General features: G+C 44.4%; 2 protein-coding genes across 2 annotated transcripts in view; one reads left to right on the forward strand and one right to left on the reverse strand.

Moving 5' to 3' along the window:
• The window catches only part of LOC146644440 (ubiquitin-conjugating enzyme E2 E2-like), a 67,683-nt gene extending 54,544 nt beyond the window's left edge, over positions 1–13,139 (reverse strand). Inside the window, exons 1-2 of the mRNA XM_085395143.1 lie at positions 12,990–13,139; positions 8,315–8,512 (exon numbers count right to left, since the gene is read on the reverse strand). Coding sequence (XP_085251269.1) covers positions 8,315–8,505 — 191 coding nt within the window. The 5' untranslated portion in view covers positions 8,506–8,512; positions 12,990–13,139. The remainder of the gene's footprint in view (positions 1–8,314; positions 8,513–12,989) is intronic.
• Positions 13,140–14,145: 1,006 nt separating this feature from the next.
• sf3a3 (splicing factor 3a, subunit 3) lies at positions 14,146–22,209 on the forward strand. The gene is made up of 17 exons (XM_085395217.1): positions 14,146–14,379; positions 14,490–14,537; positions 14,951–15,003; positions 17,678–17,783; positions 17,866–17,938; positions 19,282–19,373; positions 19,471–19,553; positions 19,678–19,816; positions 19,900–19,968; positions 20,068–20,135; positions 20,677–20,784; positions 20,885–20,954; positions 21,051–21,215; positions 21,462–21,572; positions 21,657–21,747; positions 21,825–21,880; positions 21,955–22,209. The coding sequence occupies exons 1-17, from the start codon at positions 14,284–14,286 to the stop codon at positions 22,030–22,032; spliced, it is 1,506 nt and encodes a 501-aa protein (XP_085251343.1). The 5' UTR covers positions 14,146–14,283; the 3' UTR covers positions 22,033–22,209.
• Positions 22,210–23,143: the final 934 nt, after the last annotated feature.

Raw genomic sequence — 23,143 nt, forward strand, 5'->3', positions numbered from 1 at the left:
AACCGTCCGTGGCGCAAAAAAGGTTGGAGACCGCTGATTAAGAGGACCCGAGGGAAGCTCGGAAAGCTAAGCAGAAGTTATTTGGAGAGTGACTGCCGTTGGTTGAAAAGAGAGGTAAAAAAACTTCAGTGGTGTTGCACACTATGTTATATTATTTTTTAAAGTCATTGTTAACCCTTTAAAGCCGGTCAGAGCAGCACGCTCCGTTTTGTGTAACTATTTTTAAATCCCTGTAGAACCTGAACCGTGTAAGCTAGCGCAATAATTTGTTTTGCATATGAAACCAGAGGAGTTGTACTTACATCTGATGCCATCAGCTTGTCCTCGGTCACGGTTTCCTTCCACATATAGCTTTGCAAAAACTGCATAAAAAGCGCTTGCAGGAACAAAAACATAATATTCCAGAAACACGCTTTGCCGATCCTATCAGCTGTTCGTAACACTTCCCACAGTGAAATGATGCACCTGCTGTTTTCTTTGCAAATTTGCATCATAGGATTGTTTTTTGTTTTTCCTGCAGTATATAAAAATTGCTGTATCTCCAAAATAAAACTATGAAGACACTCAAAATAAATTTCCTGTTGTTGTAAACTATTTTTTGCAACTTTATTGTATTTAAAGTTTTGAGGGATAAACCTCTTAAACTTCTCCAAGTAGAAATATATGTAAACAAAACAAAAGCGATTTTCAATTTTTTTTGTAGTTTATTGCACTTTTTTGCAATTTATGTAATTACTATGGACTTAATGCATACATATTATTAAAATATGGGCTATAACAGTTGTATTGATGTATAGCAACTTGAAATGCTCCCACAAATGGCACTACAGCATGTACAAAAAAATAATATAAGCTCTGGTGGACTTGGTTCTATAGTAGGTCTTAAAGGGTTAAATAAATATCGTCAAGTAATCGTGATCTCAATTTCAGTGAAAATAATCGTGATTATCATTTTTGCCATAATCGAGCAGCCCTAGTGCAGCTGGGAACCTGTTAGTGAGAGCAGTGAGATGAACCTGAAAGGAAAGGCGCCTCTGATTATAGTCCCAGTTCTTCATGCGTGTGCACGAGGCTCCACAGTGCATGAATACACTGTTACACTCTGCATGTATGTGGATCAGTCTATGACGTATACAAGCAGCTTTGCATGTGCAGCACCTGATGATTTATTACAAAAGCTACCAGTCAAATAAACCTTAAGTGGTTACCCTCGAGGTCCTTATTTTTATGGCACGGCCCCCACTGTGGACGAGAGGTCCTCTCTGTATGTATCTGATGCAGCGTCTGCTATGACTGACCTCATTTCATATAATAATATAGATATAATATCCAGTGCACGCACGAGCAAATCCACACACTCCCATTGATGAAATGCTGCACGATGAAGCATTTGTCATATATGCATTATGATTTTCAAAGTGTGAATACAGCACGTGGACGGCTTTTGATGTAACAGATACAACAAGGTGTGAAAATGTATTTCATACAAAACAAAAACTAACATGACTCACGTGGTGAAGATAATCATCATGGATGAGCTTCCTCAGTAGAAATATGTCATAAAGTCGATAAAAGTCCTGTCCGTGCTCTGACAGCCAGCAAACAGGCCAATGACAGCGAGAATAATACCAGGCCAAGTCAGCCGTGTGCTTGGATTAGAGTTAGAGCCACATCAAGTTATCCTGACACACACAGTCCAAGAGGAGCAGCCTGCAGCACACGTGCTAATGTTTGGGCTGCTAACTCCCAAAAACACAACGACTGCTGAAAATGTTCACGGACACTCAAACAGTCGTACCGCACACGACCCCAACAGACACGGTCCAGGCTCGAAACGACAACGACTCTGCTGGAAGGGGCGCAGACAGTCTGATGTTTGGGCTCTTTAAAGCAGAGTGCACGCACTGCAAACTGTGTGCACAAAGGCTGTGATTAAGTGCTGTCCTCTACACGTTACAGTCCCAGTCATTGTCTCGCCTCACAACAGCTGAAATAAAGAGCCCACTTTAGAAAGCACGCGGGGGGGGGGATAACAGATTTAAGCAGCTGACTGATGTAACCGAACCCTGATATGAACTATAAACATTTCTCTCAGATGGCTCTTTCCCAGCTCCACACAGAGTGTCCACACAGAGTGTCCACACTGTGTGGACACTCTGTGTGGACACACATAGTCCACACGGAGTGTCCACACACACATCAAACCAAATCTTTGCTGAAAGAAAGTATGAGCCTCAGCAGCGACTTCACTGCACTCCTTGTGCTTTTAGTAAAAGACACTTCAAACACACAAAGCAGTGTGAGACAGCCACAGTACACAGCTGTAACGCTGCTGTGCAGCATGTCTTTGGCATCGCTGTCATTTTGAGACTTACTTCACAGACCGTGGGAAACTCATTTATCAGATTATATTAGAACATTTTAGGGAAAAAACATGTTAATAACTAAAAATGATTTTATTATTTATTAGGCAAGTAAGAAACACATTTTTCCCAAATGTAAGATTTGGGTGTTCTTCTCTGAGAAATGATTCAACATTTTTTTCTATAAAATAAATACATTTGTATGTCGATAAATGGATTTTTTCATCTTAATAAAAAATAATAATCTGTTCTTGTGTTTTCCTGTTTGTTTTATTAAATCCAAATGTAAATTCTATTTCATTAAATATTCATTAAATAACAAGTTATATTAAAGTAAATTACAACTATCAGCTGGATTAAAGAGCTCCAGCATAACAGCAGGAACACAGCAGTCCTACATGACACAGTGAACACGCAGCACTGCCACGCTGCAACCAGCCTCATGTGTAGATAAAGTTACCTGTACGTGCCAATGTTCCTCAACTACTGCGTGCACATGTGTGTGTGCGTGTGCGCACGCATGTGTGTGTGCGTGCACGTGTGTGCGTGTGTGTGTGCACGTGTGTGTGCGTGCACGTGTGTGTGCGTGCGTGCACGTGTGTGTGTGTGTGTGTGTGTGCTCTAAACTGCTGCAGTTTTGAGTAAAAATGAAGACCTAAAGAGTGATTACATCTGACTTCCATGAAATAAAGGTTTACAGTATTTGTACTAAGAAGGAAAATCACAACCAGCCAATGAACTTCAAAGTGGTCCATCTCTGGTCTCCACCTGACTCTCAGTGTTTTCAGCCCACCTGTGTGTGCCCATGCGGGACAGGAACACTTGATGATGGCTGTTTGGAGCTGCTGCAGACTGGATCTGACACTAATTAAGCAGCTCCCAGATAATATAATTAAGAGTAGTAGAATAACGCCTTTATTTAGGTAAAGCTGTTCTTGCACTTCCTGCATGTCGTTCATCAACAGCACAGCTGCCGATAAGTGACGGTGTGGAGAACAACAAGCACTTTCTCAGCAGCTCTGGCATCAACATAGGAGCAGCTCTCTGCTGCTGGCCAGACAACCAGTGTCAGCACACCAGTATACCCAGTTTCAACCTGCCATGAACTGGTGAGTAACAGAGCAACATGTGACATAATGAGGACTTTTTCCAGTTTGTTGATTTATTTTTTGCTTGTTGGCCTCTAAACAGCTTCCTGCTGTTAAACAATTAAGATAAGAATTTTATTAATGCTGAGGAAAATTCCTCGTTCCCTTCAAGAGGTCAGTGGAATAAACAGACACACAACAAACGAGGCACAGACACGAGCAACAATGTACAGTGGGGCAAAAAAGTATTTAGTCAGCCACCGATTGTGCAAGTTCCCCCACCTAAAATGATGACAGAGGTCAGTAATTTGCACCAGAGGTACACTTCAACTGTGAGAGACAGAATGTGAAAAAAAAATCCATGAATCCACATGGTAGGATTTGTAAAGAATTTATTGGTAAATCAGGGTGGAAAATAAGTATTTGGTCACCTCAAACAAGGAAAATCTCTGGCTCTCACAGACCTGTAACGTCTTCTGTAAGAAGCTTTTCTGTCCCCCACTCGTTACCTGTATGAATGGCACCTGTTTGAACTCATCATCTGTATAAAAGACACCTGTCCACAGCCTCAAACAGTCAGACTCCAAACTCCGCCATGGCCAAGACCAAAGAGCTTTCGAAGGACACCAGGAAAAGTATTGTAGACCTGCACCAGACTGGGAAGAGTGAATCTACAATAGGCAAGCAGCTTGGTGTGAAAAAATCAACTGTGGGAGCAATCATCAGAAAATGGAAGACATACAAGACCACTGATAATCTCCCTCGATCTGGGGCTCCACGCAAGATCTCATCCCGTGGGGTCAAAATGATCATGAGAACGGTGAGCAAAGATCCCAGAACCACACGGGGGGACCTGGTGAATGACCTGCAGAGAGCTGGGACCAAAGTAACAAAGGTCACCATCAGTAACACACTACAACGGCAGGGAATCAAATCCCGCAGTGCCAGACGTGTTCCTGCTGAAGCCAGTGCATGTCCAGGCCCGTCTGAAGTTTGCCAGAGAGCACATGGATGATACAGCAGAGGATTGGGAGAATGTCATGTGGTCAGATGAAACCAAAGTAGAACTTTTTGGTATAAACTCAACTCGTCGTGTTTGGAGGAAGAAGAATACTGAGTTGCATCCCAAGAACACCATACCTACTGTGAAGCATGGGGGTGGAAACATCATGCTATGGGGCTGTTTTTCTGCCAAGGGGACAGGACGACTGATCCGTGTTAAGGACAGAATGAATGGGGCCATGTATCGTGAGATTTTGAGCCAAAACCTCCTTCCATCAGTGAGAACTTTGAAGATGAAACGAGGCTGGGTCTTCCAACATGACAATGATCCAAAACACACCGCCCGGGCAACAAAGGAGTGGCTCCGTAAGAAGCATTTGAAAGTCCTGGAGTGGCCTAGCCAGTCTCCAGACCTCAACCCCATAGAAAATCTGTGGCGGGAGTTGAAAGTCCGTGTTGCTCGGCGACAGCCCCAAAACATCACTGCTCTCGAGAAGATCTGCATGGAGGAATGGGCCAAAATACCAGCTACTGTGTGTGCAAACCTGGTAAAGACCTATAGTAAACGTTTGACCTCTGTTATTGCCAACAAAGGTTATGTTACAAAGTATTGAGTTGTATTTTTGTTATTGACCAAATACTTATTTTCCACCCTGATTTACCAATAAATTCTTTACAAATCCTACCATGTGGATTCATGGATTTTTTTTTCACATTCTGTCTCTCACAGTTGAAGTGTACCTCTGGTGCAAATTACTGACCTCTGTCATCATTTTAGGTGGGGGAACTTGCACAATCGGTGGCTGACTAAATACTTTTTTGCCCCACTGTATGTACAATAGTGCTGATATTAACTATGTTAATGACACTAGTGACTGGTGGTGGTCAGAGGGCCCGGTGGCGCCAGTGTCCGGCAGCCTCGCCTCTGTCAGTGCGCCCCAGGGCGGCTGTGGCTACATGTAGCTGCCATCACCAGTGTGTGAATGGGTGGATGACTGGGTATGTAAAGCGCTTTGGGGTCCTTAGGGACTAGTAAGGCGCTATACAAATACAGGCCATTTACTAGTGGTAAGTGATAATACATTAAGTGATACTGTATTCAGCATTAATAACCAATCATCAATGATTAATTAGTTAACCAGGGATTGTGGCGATGACGTGCTGTGGTGTATTAATCAGCTAACATCAGCCCTTCATAATCAGCTGTTTACACACAAAATTAATGAATGTAAATAAAAACAAAACTTGAATCTTTCAGGTAAGAAAATCCCAGGAAGCTGAGAAACGTTTCATCATCATCCAGGTGGCTTCTTCAGTCTCAGCTGACTGCAGGTTTACAACCTTATAACATCTGTGTAATGACCAACACGAGCACCCCTCTGTAACAATCAGCTGTGAGCTCCGTTTCGTGATCATTAATATGCAATACGATGTACCAATGACCATCAATGGCCAAGGCTAAGATCACAGCATTGTAAATGCACCCTTAGTTGCATCCTTGGACCATCCTTGACTCAGAGATGATCCCTTTTCACATTAATGGATTGCTTGACTCAAACCAGCTCAAGCCCATTGGTAGGCAGCTCTGAACACCACATCCAGAACAGCTTGGGTTTTGAAGAGAAGGTGAGGCAGATGAAACCACGGTCTCATACGATGTCACATCTCTCTTCACTTGTGTTCCAGTCACTAAAACACTGGAGGTAGTTTGTAAGAGATTACAGGATGACCCCAACCTCAGCAACAGCACCGCTCTCAGCACCAGACAAGTGGGTTTGCCTTTGGAACTGCGTCTTAATACTTTGAAGAAGTGGCAAAGAGAGCTCTGTTATTCTACCCTGGAACACCACCACGTATGTGAAAAAGGGAAAGCCCACCTCTGAATGGAGGAGGGGCCTAAGGGTGCATCTGTCACCATCGTACAATGCTGTGATTGCAGCCATTCCCCAGCTCTCTGTGAATGGGACTCATGGCCATTGATCAGTGGTCATGACAATTTGCATATTAAAGATCATGAAACTGATCCCGCAGCTCACAGTTAGTCAGTGCTGCTAGATTCAGTCATGATGCAAATGCACTGTTTATCAGTTTGGGGAAACCTGCAAGCTCTTATAAATGAAAATCCTGTGTTTGATTCAGAAAGACATTGCTGCCTGGCAGCAGGACAGGCAGCAGCACCACGGGTGCAAACAGACACTACACCAACTCTGTCCTTGGGACCTGGAGGCTTAAAGACAGCTGCATATCGCGATATAATTTGAAGCACGTGCGGTAACGATATATATCGTGATATATTCTTTTCTTCTGTATAACGTATTTTCCACACTATAAAGACTTAAAATCCTTTAATTTTCTCAAAAATCGAGAGTGTGCCTTATGTATGAATTCTGGTTGTGCTTACTGACCTCGAACTGATTTTGGCAGAAATCTGTTAAAAATGTTTTAGTACAACTTTGGTAAGCCGCACTGCTTGATGGATTGTCAGAGCATTACGGCTGCCGTAGTGAGGAGCTTCAGAGTAATCTGGGTCCAAAACTCCGTCTACTTCAGGTCCCAAAGTCAAACGAACACTGAGAGTTAAAAACGTCTAAATTCTTTCATCTTTAATTAAATCATCAGCGTTGCTGCTTTACCAGGTGTAACAATTAAGTTTTACATCCATGAAAACAGAAGTTATTAAATTTAACGGAGTTAAAAGTTAACAGGAAGTTAGCTCGCTAGTTTCCACCTAAACATGTTAAAGCATGTTCAGACTGAGAGATTTCTGAAACATTCAAACGTTCAGCTCTGTTATCACTTCCAACATAAATGAAGACAGAAAACTAAACAGCAGTGGCGTTTGTAGGGTTACTGGAGTTGGGCTAGCTGGTATATAATGTTGTGCTACGTGACTGCTAGCGACACAGCTATGTTAGCATAACATTAGCACAGTGAAGCTGGAGGCTGAACGCCAATTTTTTTTCCACTCGATAAAAGTTAACGTGAGGGATTCTGGTGGTCAGGGACAAATGCAGTCGCATAGCAGGATGCTTTACACGGGCCAAACGTCAGTCAGGAGAACAACTGAGATTATTCATCCACAATACGAGGTTAGTTATTAATACACTGCAACAACATGGGAACAGAGCAGCTGCGAGAGAATTCAGCATTAATCAATCAATGTTACGGAAGTGGAGGAAGCGCAGTTTTTGGCTTTCCCCATATTTCAAAAGTGCTTCATCTCTTTGCTGTGACTGTCGGCATAATTTGCAGATGATAATGGTTTTAGCTGCTGCGATTCTTTCGACCAAAACAGGCGCCGCTTGATGACATCATCAACATGCGTGGTCGCGATAGAGTGGTATAGTCAAAATCTCTATCGTTGGCCAAATTTATACCGTTTATATCGCCCAGCCCTACTCCATATCCAATAACACCGTAGAACATTTGTATTGTCATGCTTAGAGAAGCTCAGCACAGCTGCTTTGCAGATGCCAAACGCCACCATTATCAGTATTAGAACACCAGTATGTGTTTTTTCCTGTTACTACTCGATTTAACAACAAAGATGTATTAGATACAAGCAGGCGGTACTTTCATCATTTCATAACTCGCCTACTTTTTATTTAACCAGTTATCTAATGAGTGTCCTAATGTTGCATCTCGTGTTTAGTGTTTATTTCACAGTGGCTGCTGTAACCTCATTAACAGAAGGTTACAGTGCAGCGCTGATGCTGGCTTTTGACTGCAAAACCAAAGCAGCAATTTAAACAGCAGTACCACAGAGAACAAGTGAGCGACAGACGACTACTCAAGAAGCTAAACGGGCGCACACCCAGCAGAGTGCACAACGCAAAACAGAGTGAGCGCACTGAGCTTTACCTCTTGGCACTGGTGGAGAGCTTGGCAGCGGTCTTACTGGAGATTTTGGCCTCCTTCTTTTTGGGCTGGGCCTGGTCCCGTTGCTCGGGGCCCGGCTGCTCCGGAGGAGCCGCCTCCCTCTGCTCGGCGTCCGAACTCCCCCCACTGGTGTTGGGGCTGTCGTCCGGCCTCGGCTGCACCTCACTGGACATGGCGACGCTGTGGGATGGTTGCACATGCACACAGGCTTTAACGGCACGTAACGAGCACACCTGAAGAGGTTTACTCAACCTTCACTACAGGTCGGTCATCTGAGAAACACAGTTTTAAATACAGCTTGGTCACACACTGCTGTGGGATCCCACAGCAGTGTGTGACCAAGCTGGTGACCAGCATGAGGAGGCGCCAGGCTGTGGGGACTGTTCCACATGCTGCTTAGGCCCCGTCTGATTTCTTCAGACGTCAATTACCCAACCTAATAAACAACAGTGAACACGAGTCAATAGCACAATAAGCTGTTTGGCACCGACAGAGAAGATTTGGCAGGATTTTCATGGCCTTTCGTCACATCCTCACCTCTGCTGCTCAACCCACAGATGCATTTTCCTTACAAACGTGGCTCCATTTAAACAACAACATAAGATTTATTTCCAAGAAGCTTTGTTGTAACCAAAAAATAATCGACCAAAAACAAATTTACAGTTTCATTTACCTATTATTTATGACAACACAAGCTGCGTCACCCGTTGCTATTAATTATGTTTGGTTTTGTCTTGTGTGGGAGTGAAAAAGACGAGTAAAACGAGCTACACAGGAAACGAGGACGTCTGCAACCACACAGAGGTGCAGGGGGACAAGTGTGGAGACAAGGATGAACATGGAGGCGTGGCAGGTATGCGAGTGAAGGAAGGAGGAGGTATGGGAGAGGAGGAGGATGGAAATGAGCAAGGAGAAGACGCAGCAGAAGATAAAGCGGCACGTGACAAAGAGAGCTTAGGTCCGAACTGAACAAGAGACAGATGGATGAGAACTTTCTGACACAGACAAAGACACTACACACGTCTTCCATCTTTTACTATTTTCATGTCTCTGTTCAATAATCTGACGCCTTTCCTGCAAAGAAGCTGTCGCCCTTTCAGAGGGATTTTCACTCTCATACGTCTGAGCCTTGATCATCCAGTCGAACGCCTCTTTAACGTGTCACGTAAAACTCTTTCAGCTGCCTTCCCTGACACCGTTTTATGTGCACACATCTTTTTAGTTCTTCTTGAAAAGGTAAGTGTTTGTTGTTGATTTGCATGCTGAAGGCAATATCCCAACAGTCAAGCTTCAAATGGCTGTTTTTTATAGAGTCAGTGAGAAGTACACATTTTGAAATGGTAAACAGTAAAACTGCAAATAGTAAGTCGAACAGTCTGTCCTGCACTTTAAAGGACACCTGATTTCTGCTTTCACACAGCAGTCACATGTTCATCAGGACACACTCCAGTTTCTGGGAATCCTGTATGAATCACAAAACCACAGTTTAACCTGGGATCTGCTTCGACTGCAGGCTTCTCCAGCTTCCAGCTCATGCTCAACACCCTGTTTGCAGGGTGTGTTAGAAAATCTGTGCTGTGGGTTACACGCCTGTTTCACAACAGTCAGGGCTGGCTTTTCAAAACTTCATGGGCATATTTAAAGCTGTAATTACGAACTCAGGATGCTGTGTCGATAGCATCAGTCACACAAACAGCATCTGTGCATTTCTCACAGTGCAGCTGAAGAAGGGATCCGAGCCGATTTATGGTACAACGATGTCACTCTTGAATTCCTGAGAAACCAACAGCTTTGCTGCGCTGCAACAACGTTCCAAGTAGTGGCTGCAGGTCCTCGAGTTTTGCTTGTGGGCCTTTCCGTTTCTTGGCACTAGTACTCATGGGGGGCATGGGGGAGCCTTCACCTGTGCTGTGGTCAAACACCTTCCTCTGTGCAGGCTGTTAATTCTGTGTCCCAGTTCAGCCAGTTGATCTTTCGCATATTGCTGAGCAAAACCCAGTAAGCTGGACATTCGTGGCTGTCCTTGTCCCCCGTATCCTGACAGTTGCCTCCACGACTCTGCCGTACAAGTGCAGTGTAACATTTTATGAAACAGCACACATTTCGTAAGCTTGTTCACACAGCAATGTTCTCACAGTTTGGAGGTTTCAAAATGTCCAGGTCATGCTCACAGCCACTGGTATTTGGATATGTGCTTCAAGGGAATCACAAACTCATGCTGCCATGTAGTCACTGCCACCACACACAAGCATGCAGACATATTGGGAAGTTTAAGGGGAGGCCTCACGGTCTGATATGCAGTCATTTCTCTGAAGCTCATAAGGAGCCGATGATGATCCAATCAAGCTGATTTTTTTCAATCTGAGGTGTCTTAATCCAGCATTATTCCATCTGCACATCTGTTTTCATTCAGACTTGAGAAGTATCAAAGAATTAACTGGTAGTTTAGGTTTGTGGCTTCAGCCACCCTATAAGGCACTGTGCAGTGAATCCATGAATGGAATGAAGGGAGATACTTTGGGTTTGAAAGTTAAACTGTGGACAACAGAAATTCATCAGATTGCTGAGCCGCTGAGCACAACTACAACAAGTCAAAGCCTCAGAGATTTTCCACCTCGCAATCATCAACAAGGAGTTGAGGTCACCGAGCCAACGACGTATTTTCTGGGTAGCAGATCGAAGAAGGAAAAACATCACCTTAAATAACATTATGGAAAATATGTTTGTGTGATCGTAACATTGTCATACTGGTAACTTATTGAACTGTATACATGTCATAGGGCTGTTGTTACACACTTCAAACTAATTTAGGGTCCTGTAAATGTGCCCGTCTGCCTACACGCTTTCATTTAGATAGCAGGCGGAACGGGGTTTTCACCCACTGCAAACACGCTCCTGTGTAGCCCTCCAAAATCCAAAGGAGGATGATATATGCATGGGTCAAATGCCTACTGGTTGACAAGTGGGCCAGAATAAGGAAGGAAGACAACGGAGTTCACCAAGAACAGGAGTGTGAAGAAATAATCAAAGGTTTGTTTAAAAAAACCCAAAACAAATCTGTGTGCAGGAAGACTGCCCCACTCAAGTTCATCCAACGTTGTTTACCTTATCTGTGCACTGAACCCACATCAGTCATGCTGGATCAGAAAAAGGTCCTTTTGCAGAACTCTAAAAACAGCCGTGATTCTCTGTCCGATAAAGGAGGAGACAGCCTACTGACAACAACCTGCTGCCGTTGGACTGCTGAATGATAATAAAAACAAGCAGTGTTATCCTATGTCCTCATCCAAAGATACACCCGCAGATGTCATTAGTTAAACACCGAGCTCTGGTGTGGTTCATTCTGACATTCAGCCAGGCTGAACGTTTGTCAGTCACAACCTACGAGTCTCAGAAAAAGACACCTACAAGGTCAGCCTCGCTAAATCAATTGTCCCCATTATTGTGTATGTGAGAGAGGAGCTCAAGGTGAATGCCTCTATTTACATTCCCTGGTGTGCAATGAAAAATGCATGACACAGACGAATGGCTGTGAGGGCATTTTTGCTGCTCACGTGAATATAGAATCACAGTCAGTAAGGACAGACGGGCGGTGTACATGACAGTGGCTTTGGTTAGCTCACTCCACCTTTGACATCTGACAAACAGCTGCAGCATGAAGACTGTGCAGTTAACTGTGGTGGAGAGCTGATACCTCACTCCAGTTTTTGGTGGGGTTAGAGTGACACAGAAGGACATCGTTTCAGACCTCAGGGTGAGCTGCTAACAGCTCTGTACACATCTGCGTGTTTCCAGTTGTCAGGTGAGGACAAACATACTGAAACCAAAAGTTGGAGACATACCGGTGGTTCGTGTTGGGCTTTCGGAGGATGTTTTCTTTCCCAAACTGTCACAACAGCTCAACCGGTCACCGATTACTGAGCGAGTCTACACATAGATCCCACCCAGCAGGGCACTCACAGTCCCGTGGATTCATTCTGTTCTTTTGTCTGAGGCTAACGGCTCATTAAACAGTTACGAGTTTGGGTTTTCTCTCCGGCTGAACCTTTCCTGTACCCGACTCTGTAAAGAGGGAATTCCCACTTTTGGCTCGGATTCCTAGCAAGGCTATTTCGCTGTTAACGGTTGAGTGACGACTGGGCCAACGATTATTATAGTTTACATTTTAGTAAGTTCAGTTAGGTGCATGGATATATGCCGAATTAATGTGCATCTGCCTATGACTCTAAAGGTCTCGTATGGTATACACACAGTCGTTTAATGAGAAACGGGTTTAAATCTGCTCAGATTTTAGACCACGTTCGGGGGAACCCTCTTTAGTCCACATCAAACAGCTCACAGAGCTGTAGATGAGGGGCCAGCGAGCTCCCGCGGCCCGGATCGCCTGTTTTGTTGGCTGTGTGAAGAGTTAACAGCAAGACAGCCTCGCAATCTTTATACGCGCCGAAGAAGATAAAGCTGAAGGACACACTTGTCCGACATCTCTCCTCTACAGCAGCGGACCTCAGTGACCGCTGCCAAATCTGCTCCAGCACAAAAGACAGAATGGATGCCCCCCACCACCACCACCCCCGCCCCCTTCCCCACAAAATAACCCAATAAATCTTCGTTGTCTTCATAGAGTGGACTCCATTACAGAAGAATACGAGCAGCTCACCTTTATAAGCTGGCTGGACGTATGTGTTATGAGCTCCACTGTTTATTCTGTAAATCCGCAACGCTGCTCGTCCGCTTCTTTTTACTGTCCGCTGCTTTGACTGACTGCTCGAGAATGTGGTGGAACCGCGACTGTCACGTTAGCGACCGTGACGAGCAGGGTTTCCGGTGTGATCTGTCAAAATAAAAGCCTGTGGCTTATTTCCCCTGAAGACTGCCTATAAAAAACAATATTCATATGATGCAATACACTTTAACTTATTCCAAATGAGGTTAAAAAAAATTACACTGGCGATCTGTTTAATCTCTGTAATTTTTCACGTGTGCACGAGTAGACCTGAGGCTTGTAATGTCCTTTCACCCAATATCAATACTCATAGAATAGTTTTGCACTCGTTAGCCTATTTGCTTTATCTTCCCTGATCATACTGTGTAACATGTTATTTCAAACCATTACATTTTTAAATTTGGATTTTATTTTGATACCAGTGAAAATTGCCGAAAAAATCACAAGGAATATACAAACATGTCAGTCTATAATGCAACCTAGTTCAGATTATTTTTTTTATTGAATCAAGCAACTGATTGAAAAAACAAGCCCTCCGAAGAAGATGGATGAATGGACGTATTTTATGTTAAGACGTAGAGTTCACACTTCCGGTCTTTTTCTCTTTAACCAATCCGACGCTTGACGGCTCCAGACTGCCTTCGTGCGCGCGCCTCCGCGAGGGTCCGTTGTGTGTTATGGCAGGCTTTGATGGTAGTGTAGACTACAAAGGAAGTGCAAAGAGAACACCGAGCACGCGGCACAGACCGTGCACGGTGTGGTGCCAACCCGTCACGTTGAAAAAGAGTACTTTTCAGAAGCAGTTTCTACATTTCAGTAATGTAAACACCAGGGATCCTCTTGAAAGGAATTGCTGTTATGCCCATCAACTCATCTAGCTAAAACGGTCAAAATCTAAACGAAACCATTACTTTCAACAATTTGTGTCAAAGGATTTCACGGTAATTGTCTAAAAATAAACTGGAACCAATGTTATTATTAACTGTCGAAAGGCTTCAGATAAAAAAAAATATAGAAGTATTGTAGACGGACATGACCACTGCGGAACCCTTCCACGGGTTCATGTTTCTCATACGGCTAATAGAGTGCGGGCCGTTAGCTCGGCGACATGCGCCATTGAAAACAAACGTACCAGATACGGCGGGTATTGCCGCTTTCGTTCATTTGTATTCTACCCCATTAGAAACCTTACTTCGTCTCCAGTAAACGTTCTACATTTTTGCGGACAATGGAAACTATATTAGAACAACAGCGTCGCTATCACGAAGAGAAAGAGAGGCTAATGGATGCTAAAACTAAAGAAATGTTACACAAGAAGTCGACGGTAAGTGGTGCTACTTAAGGCTAGCTTTAGCATTGCTACGCTTGGTCGTGAATCCCAGAAACGCTGAAATTAACATTTGTCCGTGTGTTTTTTTCCAACTCTCATTTCAGCTGCGTGAACAAATCAATTCTGACCATCGAACAAGAGCGATGTTGGATGTGAGTAAGAGTTTGGACTCATTTAAAACTGTTCTCACTACCTGGCTAATAGTATTTGCTGGCAATTCAACGAATAACTAACCTTTCATAAAACCCAGGTTACAATTTTGTAAACGTGCAAAGCACTATTTATTAGCGGATTTGATGCATTTTCTTACACTAATCACGGGAAAAGAGGTCAGATAAAGAACGTAATCAGATGTACTGAATGAAGCGGTGTCACAACGAAATGACACCCCAAAAATCTGCCCCCAAGTGCGTCAGAGGTCATTAAAACTAGGTGTAAAATATAAATGGTTAAAACCTGACTTCAGAGACGCACATTGGAGACAAAGAATCAGTTTTGATAATTAGCAGCTTTTCACTGTTAATGGTCAACGCTGGTAAAAAGGTGTCTGCGCTTCTTCTTGCAGAGGTATATGGAAGTGAGCGCAAATCTCAGAGACCTGTATGAAGACAAAGATGGGTGAGTGTTTTCTTAGCGAACAGTCATTTCCACTCAAATATAGATATGTTGGCTGGACCTTTGTGCGGTTACAGAAGTAAAGAAACAAACTTTTGAGCAGTTACTTGAAAAGTAGACCAACTAAAGGTGTATTCACACGAGAAGCCTGAAAAATCTTGTGACAGTCAGGATGAGGACGTAACGTTTCTTACATGTGGCACATGACAGGAGATGGTTAACGTCAGCTCCAATCTCACCACTTCTGGAAATGATGTGAATCTGCTAGACTATCGTCTGCTCTACTGTGACATTGTTGTTGTTCTCTAACTTGGGGTCCACACACACGCGGGTTTATTCACCAGTCTAGTAGCAAATCACTCAGAAACAGCTAGGTGATAATACTACTACAGCTGGGCATAGCAGTATGTTGGGCGTGTGAGCAGGATAGAAGACCAAATGACACCAAATTGTGAAGAAAAACGTGAGCTGTAGCATTACTGAACAAGGCACCTGAAAGGACATGCCCAGGGCTCACAAGACGAGGACACTGTTGGAAAAGACGGGTCCAAGGAAATATTCTGGAGATATTTTGGTTATTTGAAGTCTGATAACGAATCGGAGTAGCAAACTGTGTCAAAGGCATATTTCCATGAAGGCACATAACACCTCAAATTGTTTTTGCTAGGTCCTGGGTTTAAAAAATTGATTTCCCAATTCAAATCGATTTTAGCTTGTATAAAGCGATATCGATTCAGTAAATCCTGAATCGATTTTTAAATATAAATGTATTTTATCTGAAACGCCAGAACCTCAGCTTAAAGCTCACAAAACTATTTAAACAACCACCAAACAGCTAAAACACAAAATGAGAGCAGATACATGGATCCCACCAAAGACGTAAACACAGAGCGTGGATCGTTCACGTGACGGCACGCACACAGACACGCCGTCGGGGCTAAAAGCAGACAGCTCACAGATTCTGAAGCTGCAGGTTTCGGCACTCTGACCAAAATTCACTGAACCAGCAGCACAAGAAGCTCAAAGCTACGCTTCACGCCTAAGTTAGATAGATTAAGATAAGATTAAGTTTTTCAGAGGGTGGTCGGGATTGTTCATGGTGGATAACGGTGTGTTCACGACCTCTCCAGCATCAGGTGTCCAGTTTGTAGCCGACCACAGAGCCAGCATTCCTAATCGGTCTGTTCAGTCTGTGTCACGATGCTGCTTCCCCAGCACGCCAAAGAAAAGTGATGTGCTTGCAACAACTGAGTGAGATAATCGCCTCACACTGAAGCATCTGAGCCTGCATTGTTTATATATGCTCACTCTTCTTGTACATGCTAGGGCTGCCACAAACGGTTATTTTGATAGTCGACGTAATCGTGACTAGTCGACTAATCGTGGCAGCCCTAGTCCACGCCCCCTGTCGGTCTTCCACTTCAGCCTGTTGTAACGTCAGCCTGTTGACGTCAACTCCAAAGCCCTATCGGGTCCTTTTTTCCTCGACCGCATCAAGATCCTCTCCGAGGACGTGGGTCGTGTAGCCTTTCTCTTCCCTCTGAAGTCGGTCACTATCGCTCTGGTCTTGTTCACATTCTGAAGGCTACAGAATCCTCTGCTTCTGCTCATTACTAATACATCCAACCACTGCAGGATGTTCAGAGTATTTTTGTGGGTGGATGTCTGAGGTGCACATGGTGAACATTGGGGTGGCTGTAGCTCAGGTGGCAGAGCAGGTCAGCCACTAATCAGAAGGTCGGTGGTTCGATCCCAGGCTGCCTCCTGGTTGCATGACAAATATCCTTGGGCAAGATACTAACCCCATGTTTGCCTACTGGTGGTGGTCAGAGGGCCCGGTGGCGCCTGTGTCCGGCAGCCTCGCCTCTGTCAGTGCGCCCCAGGGCAGCTGTGGCTACAATGTAGCTGCCATCACCAGTGTGTGGATGGGTGAATGACTGAATGTAGTGTAAAGCGCTTTGGGGTCCTTAGGGACTAGAAAAGCGCTATACAAATACAGGCCAACATGGAGACAGCACAGCTGCTGTACTGCACATCACCAATTCAGACAGAGCCCTGGTCAGCCTCATATACTGCATCCTGTCAGTCAGGTAGTTGGTGGATGTGTTTACTGACATTTGTGTAGCTTCACTGTCAGCAACAGTGGCTGAATTGTGTTAAATGCGATGCTCACCACACTGCTGTTACAGCACGTAGATGATTACATCATTCAAAGATTCGGTCTGTCTACTGAAGAGAAACAGTTTTACTTAACAAAAGAAGGCAGAAATCATGTGGCAGCTTATGTCTGATGCCTGATTGGCTGAACACAAAAGCAAGACGTCCTGTAATATGGCCCATCAGGATAATCTTCCACTTAAGCTGCTTTTGAATATGAACTCTGGATAATATGAGGAGAAGCGCTTATAGAGGCTACAGGACAAAAGGACTCACACTCTGTGAAGACTGCACAGTTACACTGTTCTCACACGAGTGCAGTAGGACAGTACACACACTTTGTAATAGACCACTGTCTGAGTAAAGATGGTTTAGAGCTTGGTCAGCATGCCTCTCCTGTGCACCTCCATTGGCTCTTGAAAAGTCCAGGGGTGAATGCATGACTGCTGCTTCAGAAAAACCAGCTGTCCTGATGACTTCCTCTTGTTCTTCTCGTGTTCCTGGATTATTTGTCTGACAGAATGAGGAGAGACGAACTTGCAGCCATCTCAGGACCAAATGAGTTTGCAGAGTTCTACAACCGACTCAAACAGATAAAGGAGTTCCACCGAAAGCATCCCAATGAAGTATTTATTCTTTTGATTCCAAAATGTCAACTGAAAGCGTACATCAGGTCTTTGAAACTGATTTCTGTTGTCCTTCCTGCAGATTTCCATCCCCATGTCTGCAGAGTTCGAGGAGCTGATGAAGGCCAGAGATAACCCCAGCGAGGAGGCTCAGAGTGAGTTCAAACAACACGTGCTTGTCCTGAGTCAAGAACACGTTTGCACAACATGCAAATCCCACAGAACAGCAGCTATAGGAGCAAATGCTTCCTGACTTTTTCATTTGTTGCAACAACAAAAATGGGATCTAATGAGGAAACTCATAGAAAGTAGCTACACTGCATTAAGCAGCACTTTGTGTGAAGAACGATTACTGAAGTGTGAGAATCAGATCAGTGTTGTTAGATTGTTTTTGCACACGTGTGTTTGAAATCTGCAGTTGAAATAAAAACACAGCGATCTAAGACGATCAGAGCAGCTGATTACTGACAGTTTCTCTTTTAGTTCTAATTGTAGGAAATTTGTGCCGTTTGGTGTCCATCCTGTTGGTGAAGGCTCCCTCTGAATGAGCCTGAATGAATGAATGACATTCATCACACATTTATACCAATACACTTTCAATTATACAGACCCACACAGCAGCCAACAAGTTTGATTTCATTTTGTAACAGCTGAGGAACAATCAGGACGTGGTCCAAGGTCAAAATTAGGATTAATAATCAGATGTTTGCAGATGTGAATACTGACCGTGTCCTTTTTCTCCCAGATAAACAGGACGTGGTCAGCATGTAGCAGCAGACTGTCAGCAGCCTTTTTATTGTTCTTGGCTTAGTTGACTGGATAACAATCGATCAAATGTAGGAAGTTAAATAGAGTTGAAAACAAGCTGGGCTGTTCGTAGACCTGCACAGTAGACCTGTGTCATGGAAAAGCACGATAGCTCGTAGTATTTGTGCAGCATTGAAGTGCAGAAGAGCACTTTGTAAACGTCACAAATATGATATTATTAAATGGTTTGAACCCATTAGTTGGCTTCACGACTACCAAACCTGGCGGTTTAGTAGTCGTAAGTGTTGAGCAGCAGTAACGTTTGTAGGGAGACGTTTTTCTGGCTACTTTTGTTCTTGGGTCAAATTAGGAAATGTGATCGATGCCGGAGCTCACTGGAAAAGAAGCATGCAAAGCACCGATCATCTGCTTATGCTAATCAGTTCTGCTGCGAATCGCCACTAACAGAGAGCCTCGTGTTTGAGAACGTGTCAGACAGGCTGTAGGTGTTGTTACCATCTCACAGCTGGATTAGCTGCCCCATGAAAGCATCAACACTCTTTCTTCATTCATGAAAAGGCTCATTTAGGCAAAGCACTGGCTGCCTTTGGTTACCAAACACACTTTATTGTGTTGAGTTCCCCCACGTCTGCTCTGCAGTTGCATAACTACACTTAACAGTTATTGTAAGTAACATCTGTGACCTTCATACCCAGGCTTAAAGTGCCTGAATGACCTGTGTTTATGGCAGATATGGTGGACTTCACCGATGAGGAGGGATACGGCCGATACCTCGATCTGCACGACTGCTACCTGAAGTACATCAACTTAAAGGGAGCTGAGGTTGTGATCCTGAAGTAGCCGTTTATTCTCATTAATAAAGAATAAGCCTCCGAGCCAGGATGTGTCTGACTGCTGTCTGTGCCCTGTGTCTGTACAGAAGCTGGAGTACATCACCTACCTGTCTTCATTTGACCAGCTGTTCGACATTCCCAAGGACAGGAAAAATGCTGAATACAAAAAGTAAGTCCATGCTGCTTATTCAAGACGTCAGCTTGGAAGCATAACTGTAAAGAATCTGCTTCCTCAGTCACACGTCAGTGTTGCATGCAGAAGTGCACACGTTTAAATGCCTCGTGCTCTGCAGGTATCTGGAGATGCTGCTGGAGTACCTGCAGGACTACACAGACCGGGTCAAGCCGCTGCTCGACCAGAACGACCTTTATGGCAAAGTGCTGTCAGAGTTTGAGAAGAAATGGGAGAATGGGACCTTTCCAGGCTGGCCTGTAAGTTCTTCTGCTGGGACCAGTGAGAGATGATGGTTAGGTTTTGGGAACCTCTCTGACTTCTTGCGTGTGATTATTTGTAGAAAGAGACGAGTAGTGCTTTGACACATGCAGGTGCTCATCTGGACCTCTCTGCTTTCTCCTCTTGGGAGGTAAAATCAATCCTCGTTGACATGTGACTGAAGTCAAAGTGTTTTGCATAAATAATGGTTTCATATTTGTTTTACTCTCCGTTTCCCTCTTTGCTGTAGGAGTTGGCCTCTTTGGGTCTGGACAGGTTGAAGTCAGCACTCATGGCTTTGGGACTGAAATGTGGAGGGTAAGCTTCTAGAAACATGACAGGAGCAGCGTAATAACTCACTTTCTACAGCATTAAAGGCTGATTGTTTTCATATTCCAAGCAGAATATTACTGGAAAACCAGCTCTGTGGGGACAGGGAATCATCTGTGAACTACAGATAACCTCACGCCGCGCGTCCTTAGTATAGTGAGAGCCCAGTTTGAGACCACAAAGAGCATCCGGTGTTCAAAAAACCCAAATGAAATATGCAGAGCCATCGAGTGGTGACCTCTGTGGACAAGGAGGATGACAAAGAGCTGCAGAGAGCTGCTGACCCCACCTGTCGGCTGGTTTGAAGCCGTCTCTCTGTGGGTCAGTCGAACGTTTTGCCTGCTGTGCACCTGGAAAACAAAGCAGCTGACAGAAACTGTCTTTAGTGTTTGCCAAGTGTGTTTGTTGAGACATGTTTAAAACGGCACAGTACAAAAGTCTAGTTGGGGCCTTGTAACAGAGTCAAAAGGACGTCGGTGTTCTGGCAGCTGGTAGCCAGCAGTTAATGGTTGAATGTGTCTGTGTTCAGGACCCTGGAGGAGAGAGCTCAGAGGCTCTTCAGCACCAAAGGCAAGTCCCTGGAATCACTGGATCCTTCACTGTTTGCCAAGAACCCCAAAGCAAAGGGACCTAAAAAGTAAGAGTGTAAAACTGTCCCTCGAATGTCACGTCCTCATAACGTCTCATCAAAGTGTTCGGTATGTAGTTCTTAATGCTTTCCTACGTCACTCCAACAGAGACACAGAGCGGAACAAGGAAATCGCCTTCCTGGAAGCTCAAGTATACGAGTACGTGGAGATCCTTGGGGTGAGTCTGGATGTGTTAATGCTGCTGTTGGAGCTCGTGTTTCGAGCCGGCTTCGTGAGGAAACCACATGTTGATATGTTGCGTATGTGGCTACAGGAGCAAAGGCAGCTCACTCATGAGAACGTGCAAAGGAAGCAGGCCAGGACCGGAGAGGAGCGTGAGGAGGAGGAGGAAGAGCAGGTCAGTGAAAGCGAGAGCGAAGACGAAGACAACGAGATCATCTACAACCCCAAGAACCTGCCACTGGGCTGGGACGGCAAGGTAAAGCTGCAGACACACCTGCACAGAGTAACCGTTACGGCCTCACTAACACGCATGTGTGAAATCTGCATGTGTTAACGCGAGTCGTGTCGATCCACACGCAGCCTGCGCTGCTGTTACGTGACGCTGATAGATCCCTCAGAGGACATGCTCTCACTTTAATGTCACGGCTACTTTTAAATAACATGTTTCATTGTTGTCTACCTGATCACCCGCAGTAACCGTGTGTGTTTGTCACTCCTGCAGCCAATTCCATACTGGCTCTATAAACTGCACGGGCTGAACATCAACTACAACTGTGAGATCTGTGGAAACTACACTTACAGAGGACCCAAGGCCTTCCAGAGGCACTTTGCAGTATGTTGCTGTTGTTGTTTTCTCGTGGTTGGCAGTGACTGTGGGGGCGTTTAAAGGTTGATGAACTTCCATGTTTGTTTAAAGGAGTGGAGACACGCTCACGGGATGCGCTGCCTGGGAATCCCCAACACCGCTCACTTTGCCAACGTCACGCAGATCGAGGATGCTGTGTCCTGTGAGTTGATTGGAGCAGATTCTGAATGCAGCTCGTGTTCAGATGTTAATGTATTTATGTGTTTTATGTCACTGTAGTGTGGGCAAAGCTCAAGTCCCAGAAAGCATCAGAGCGGTGGCAGCCAGACACAGAGGTACCAACACTCAGCAGACATTTGTGTTTTGTTGTGGTGTAGCTGCTAATTGCTTTTGCTGATGTGCTTTTCAGGAAGAGTACGAGGACTCCAGTGGAAACGTGGTCAACAAGAAGACCTACGAGGATCTGAAGAGACAGGGCTTGTTGTAGACGGGGGCTGAAAGACACCAACTCTGAACAGCTGCTTTAAACTCTGATTTTATCCTGTTTACTCGTGTTTCTTCTTTGTGAGCTGTAGAGTTGGTTTTAACAGCATCACCAACTTTTCATAACTTTGTAATGTGGCGACCATTTATGATCATAATAAAGTAGAAACTTTTGTCAGCACGCTTGTTCGTCCTGGTCCTTCAACAATTCCTAAAATCACCAGGACAGGACTGAAAATAGTCCCTTACATATTTGATATTTTAATACTGATGTATGGATGGAGCGAGTTCTGCAAGCTGAAGCTATTGTGTATAGTCTGTAGTCGGCGGTTCAGCTCCTGCAGCCGTGCCTGGTTTACAACAACCACGATGACTCGGATCATTTGGAAATGACGTCTGAAACCATCAGCAGAACCTCCGAAGCCCTCGAACACGACAGAGGGAGGACTCTAATATACAGGTGGTGGACAAAGAACATCATCAAAAAGTTGATTTATTATTATTATGATTATTATGATTATTCCATTGAAAAAGAGAAAGTTGCTGCAGGTGTAATGAGAGCCCAGGTTGCTCTGCTCATTCAAAGTACAAGAATATGGTCCAGCAACCTTAGATACAGATTTTGGTGAATCCCTCTGTACTCGACACTTCCATGTTGCTACAGGACTTTTGCTTCTGTTCTTCTCTGGACGTTCCCGTGGTGTATATGCTTCCACTCTTGTGTGTGTTATGTCCTTTCTATGTAACTACAGTTTAAAACTCTGATAACATCGACTGTGATTATTCATTCAAAACAGTTTTAATTAGTTTGATGACAACGCATCACAAAGGAACAGCAGTCATTTATCGATATGTAGGAGTCAGTATATCTCAGTTTCAGTGAAACATTCATTTGATCATCATCTTATCGTGTGTAGTTGAGGCTGTGGAGGAAAGAAAAAGATTAGTTGTCTCCAATCTGGAATCCAGACTGATGAGGTGCACTGCTTCTATCCAGCGTGTCAGCGATGCAGCAGCTTTATCGTTTGCACTGAATCGTGTTCATGGAGCTGTTGAGCTCCACCAGATGGCGCTCTTGCATCTGTGACGTTAACTCTGGGAAAACTAAAGAAAAA

The sequence above is a fragment of the Rhamphochromis longiceps genome, linkage group LG22, assembly GCF_057381845.1.
Source record: "Rhamphochromis longiceps isolate RC_006_pf linkage group LG22, R_longiceps_female_GT1.1, whole genome shotgun sequence".
NCBI lineage: Eukaryota > Metazoa > Chordata > Actinopteri > Cichliformes > Cichlidae > Rhamphochromis > Rhamphochromis longiceps.

Bases quoted from the DNA above. Each gene is read 5' to 3' on its own strand.
- sf3a3 (XM_085395217.1), top strand. From the start codon at position 14,284: ATGGAAACTATATTAGAACAACAGCGTCGCTATCACGAAGAGAAAGAG. The intron at 14,380-14,489 runs GTAAGTGGTGCT...CTCTCATTTCAG, and splicing joins TGTTACACAAGAAGTCGACG to CTGCGTGAACAAATCAATTC. The intron at 20,785-20,884 runs GTAAGAGTGTAA...TCACTCCAACAG, and splicing joins AAAGCAAAGGGACCTAAAAA to AGACACAGAGCGGAACAAGG.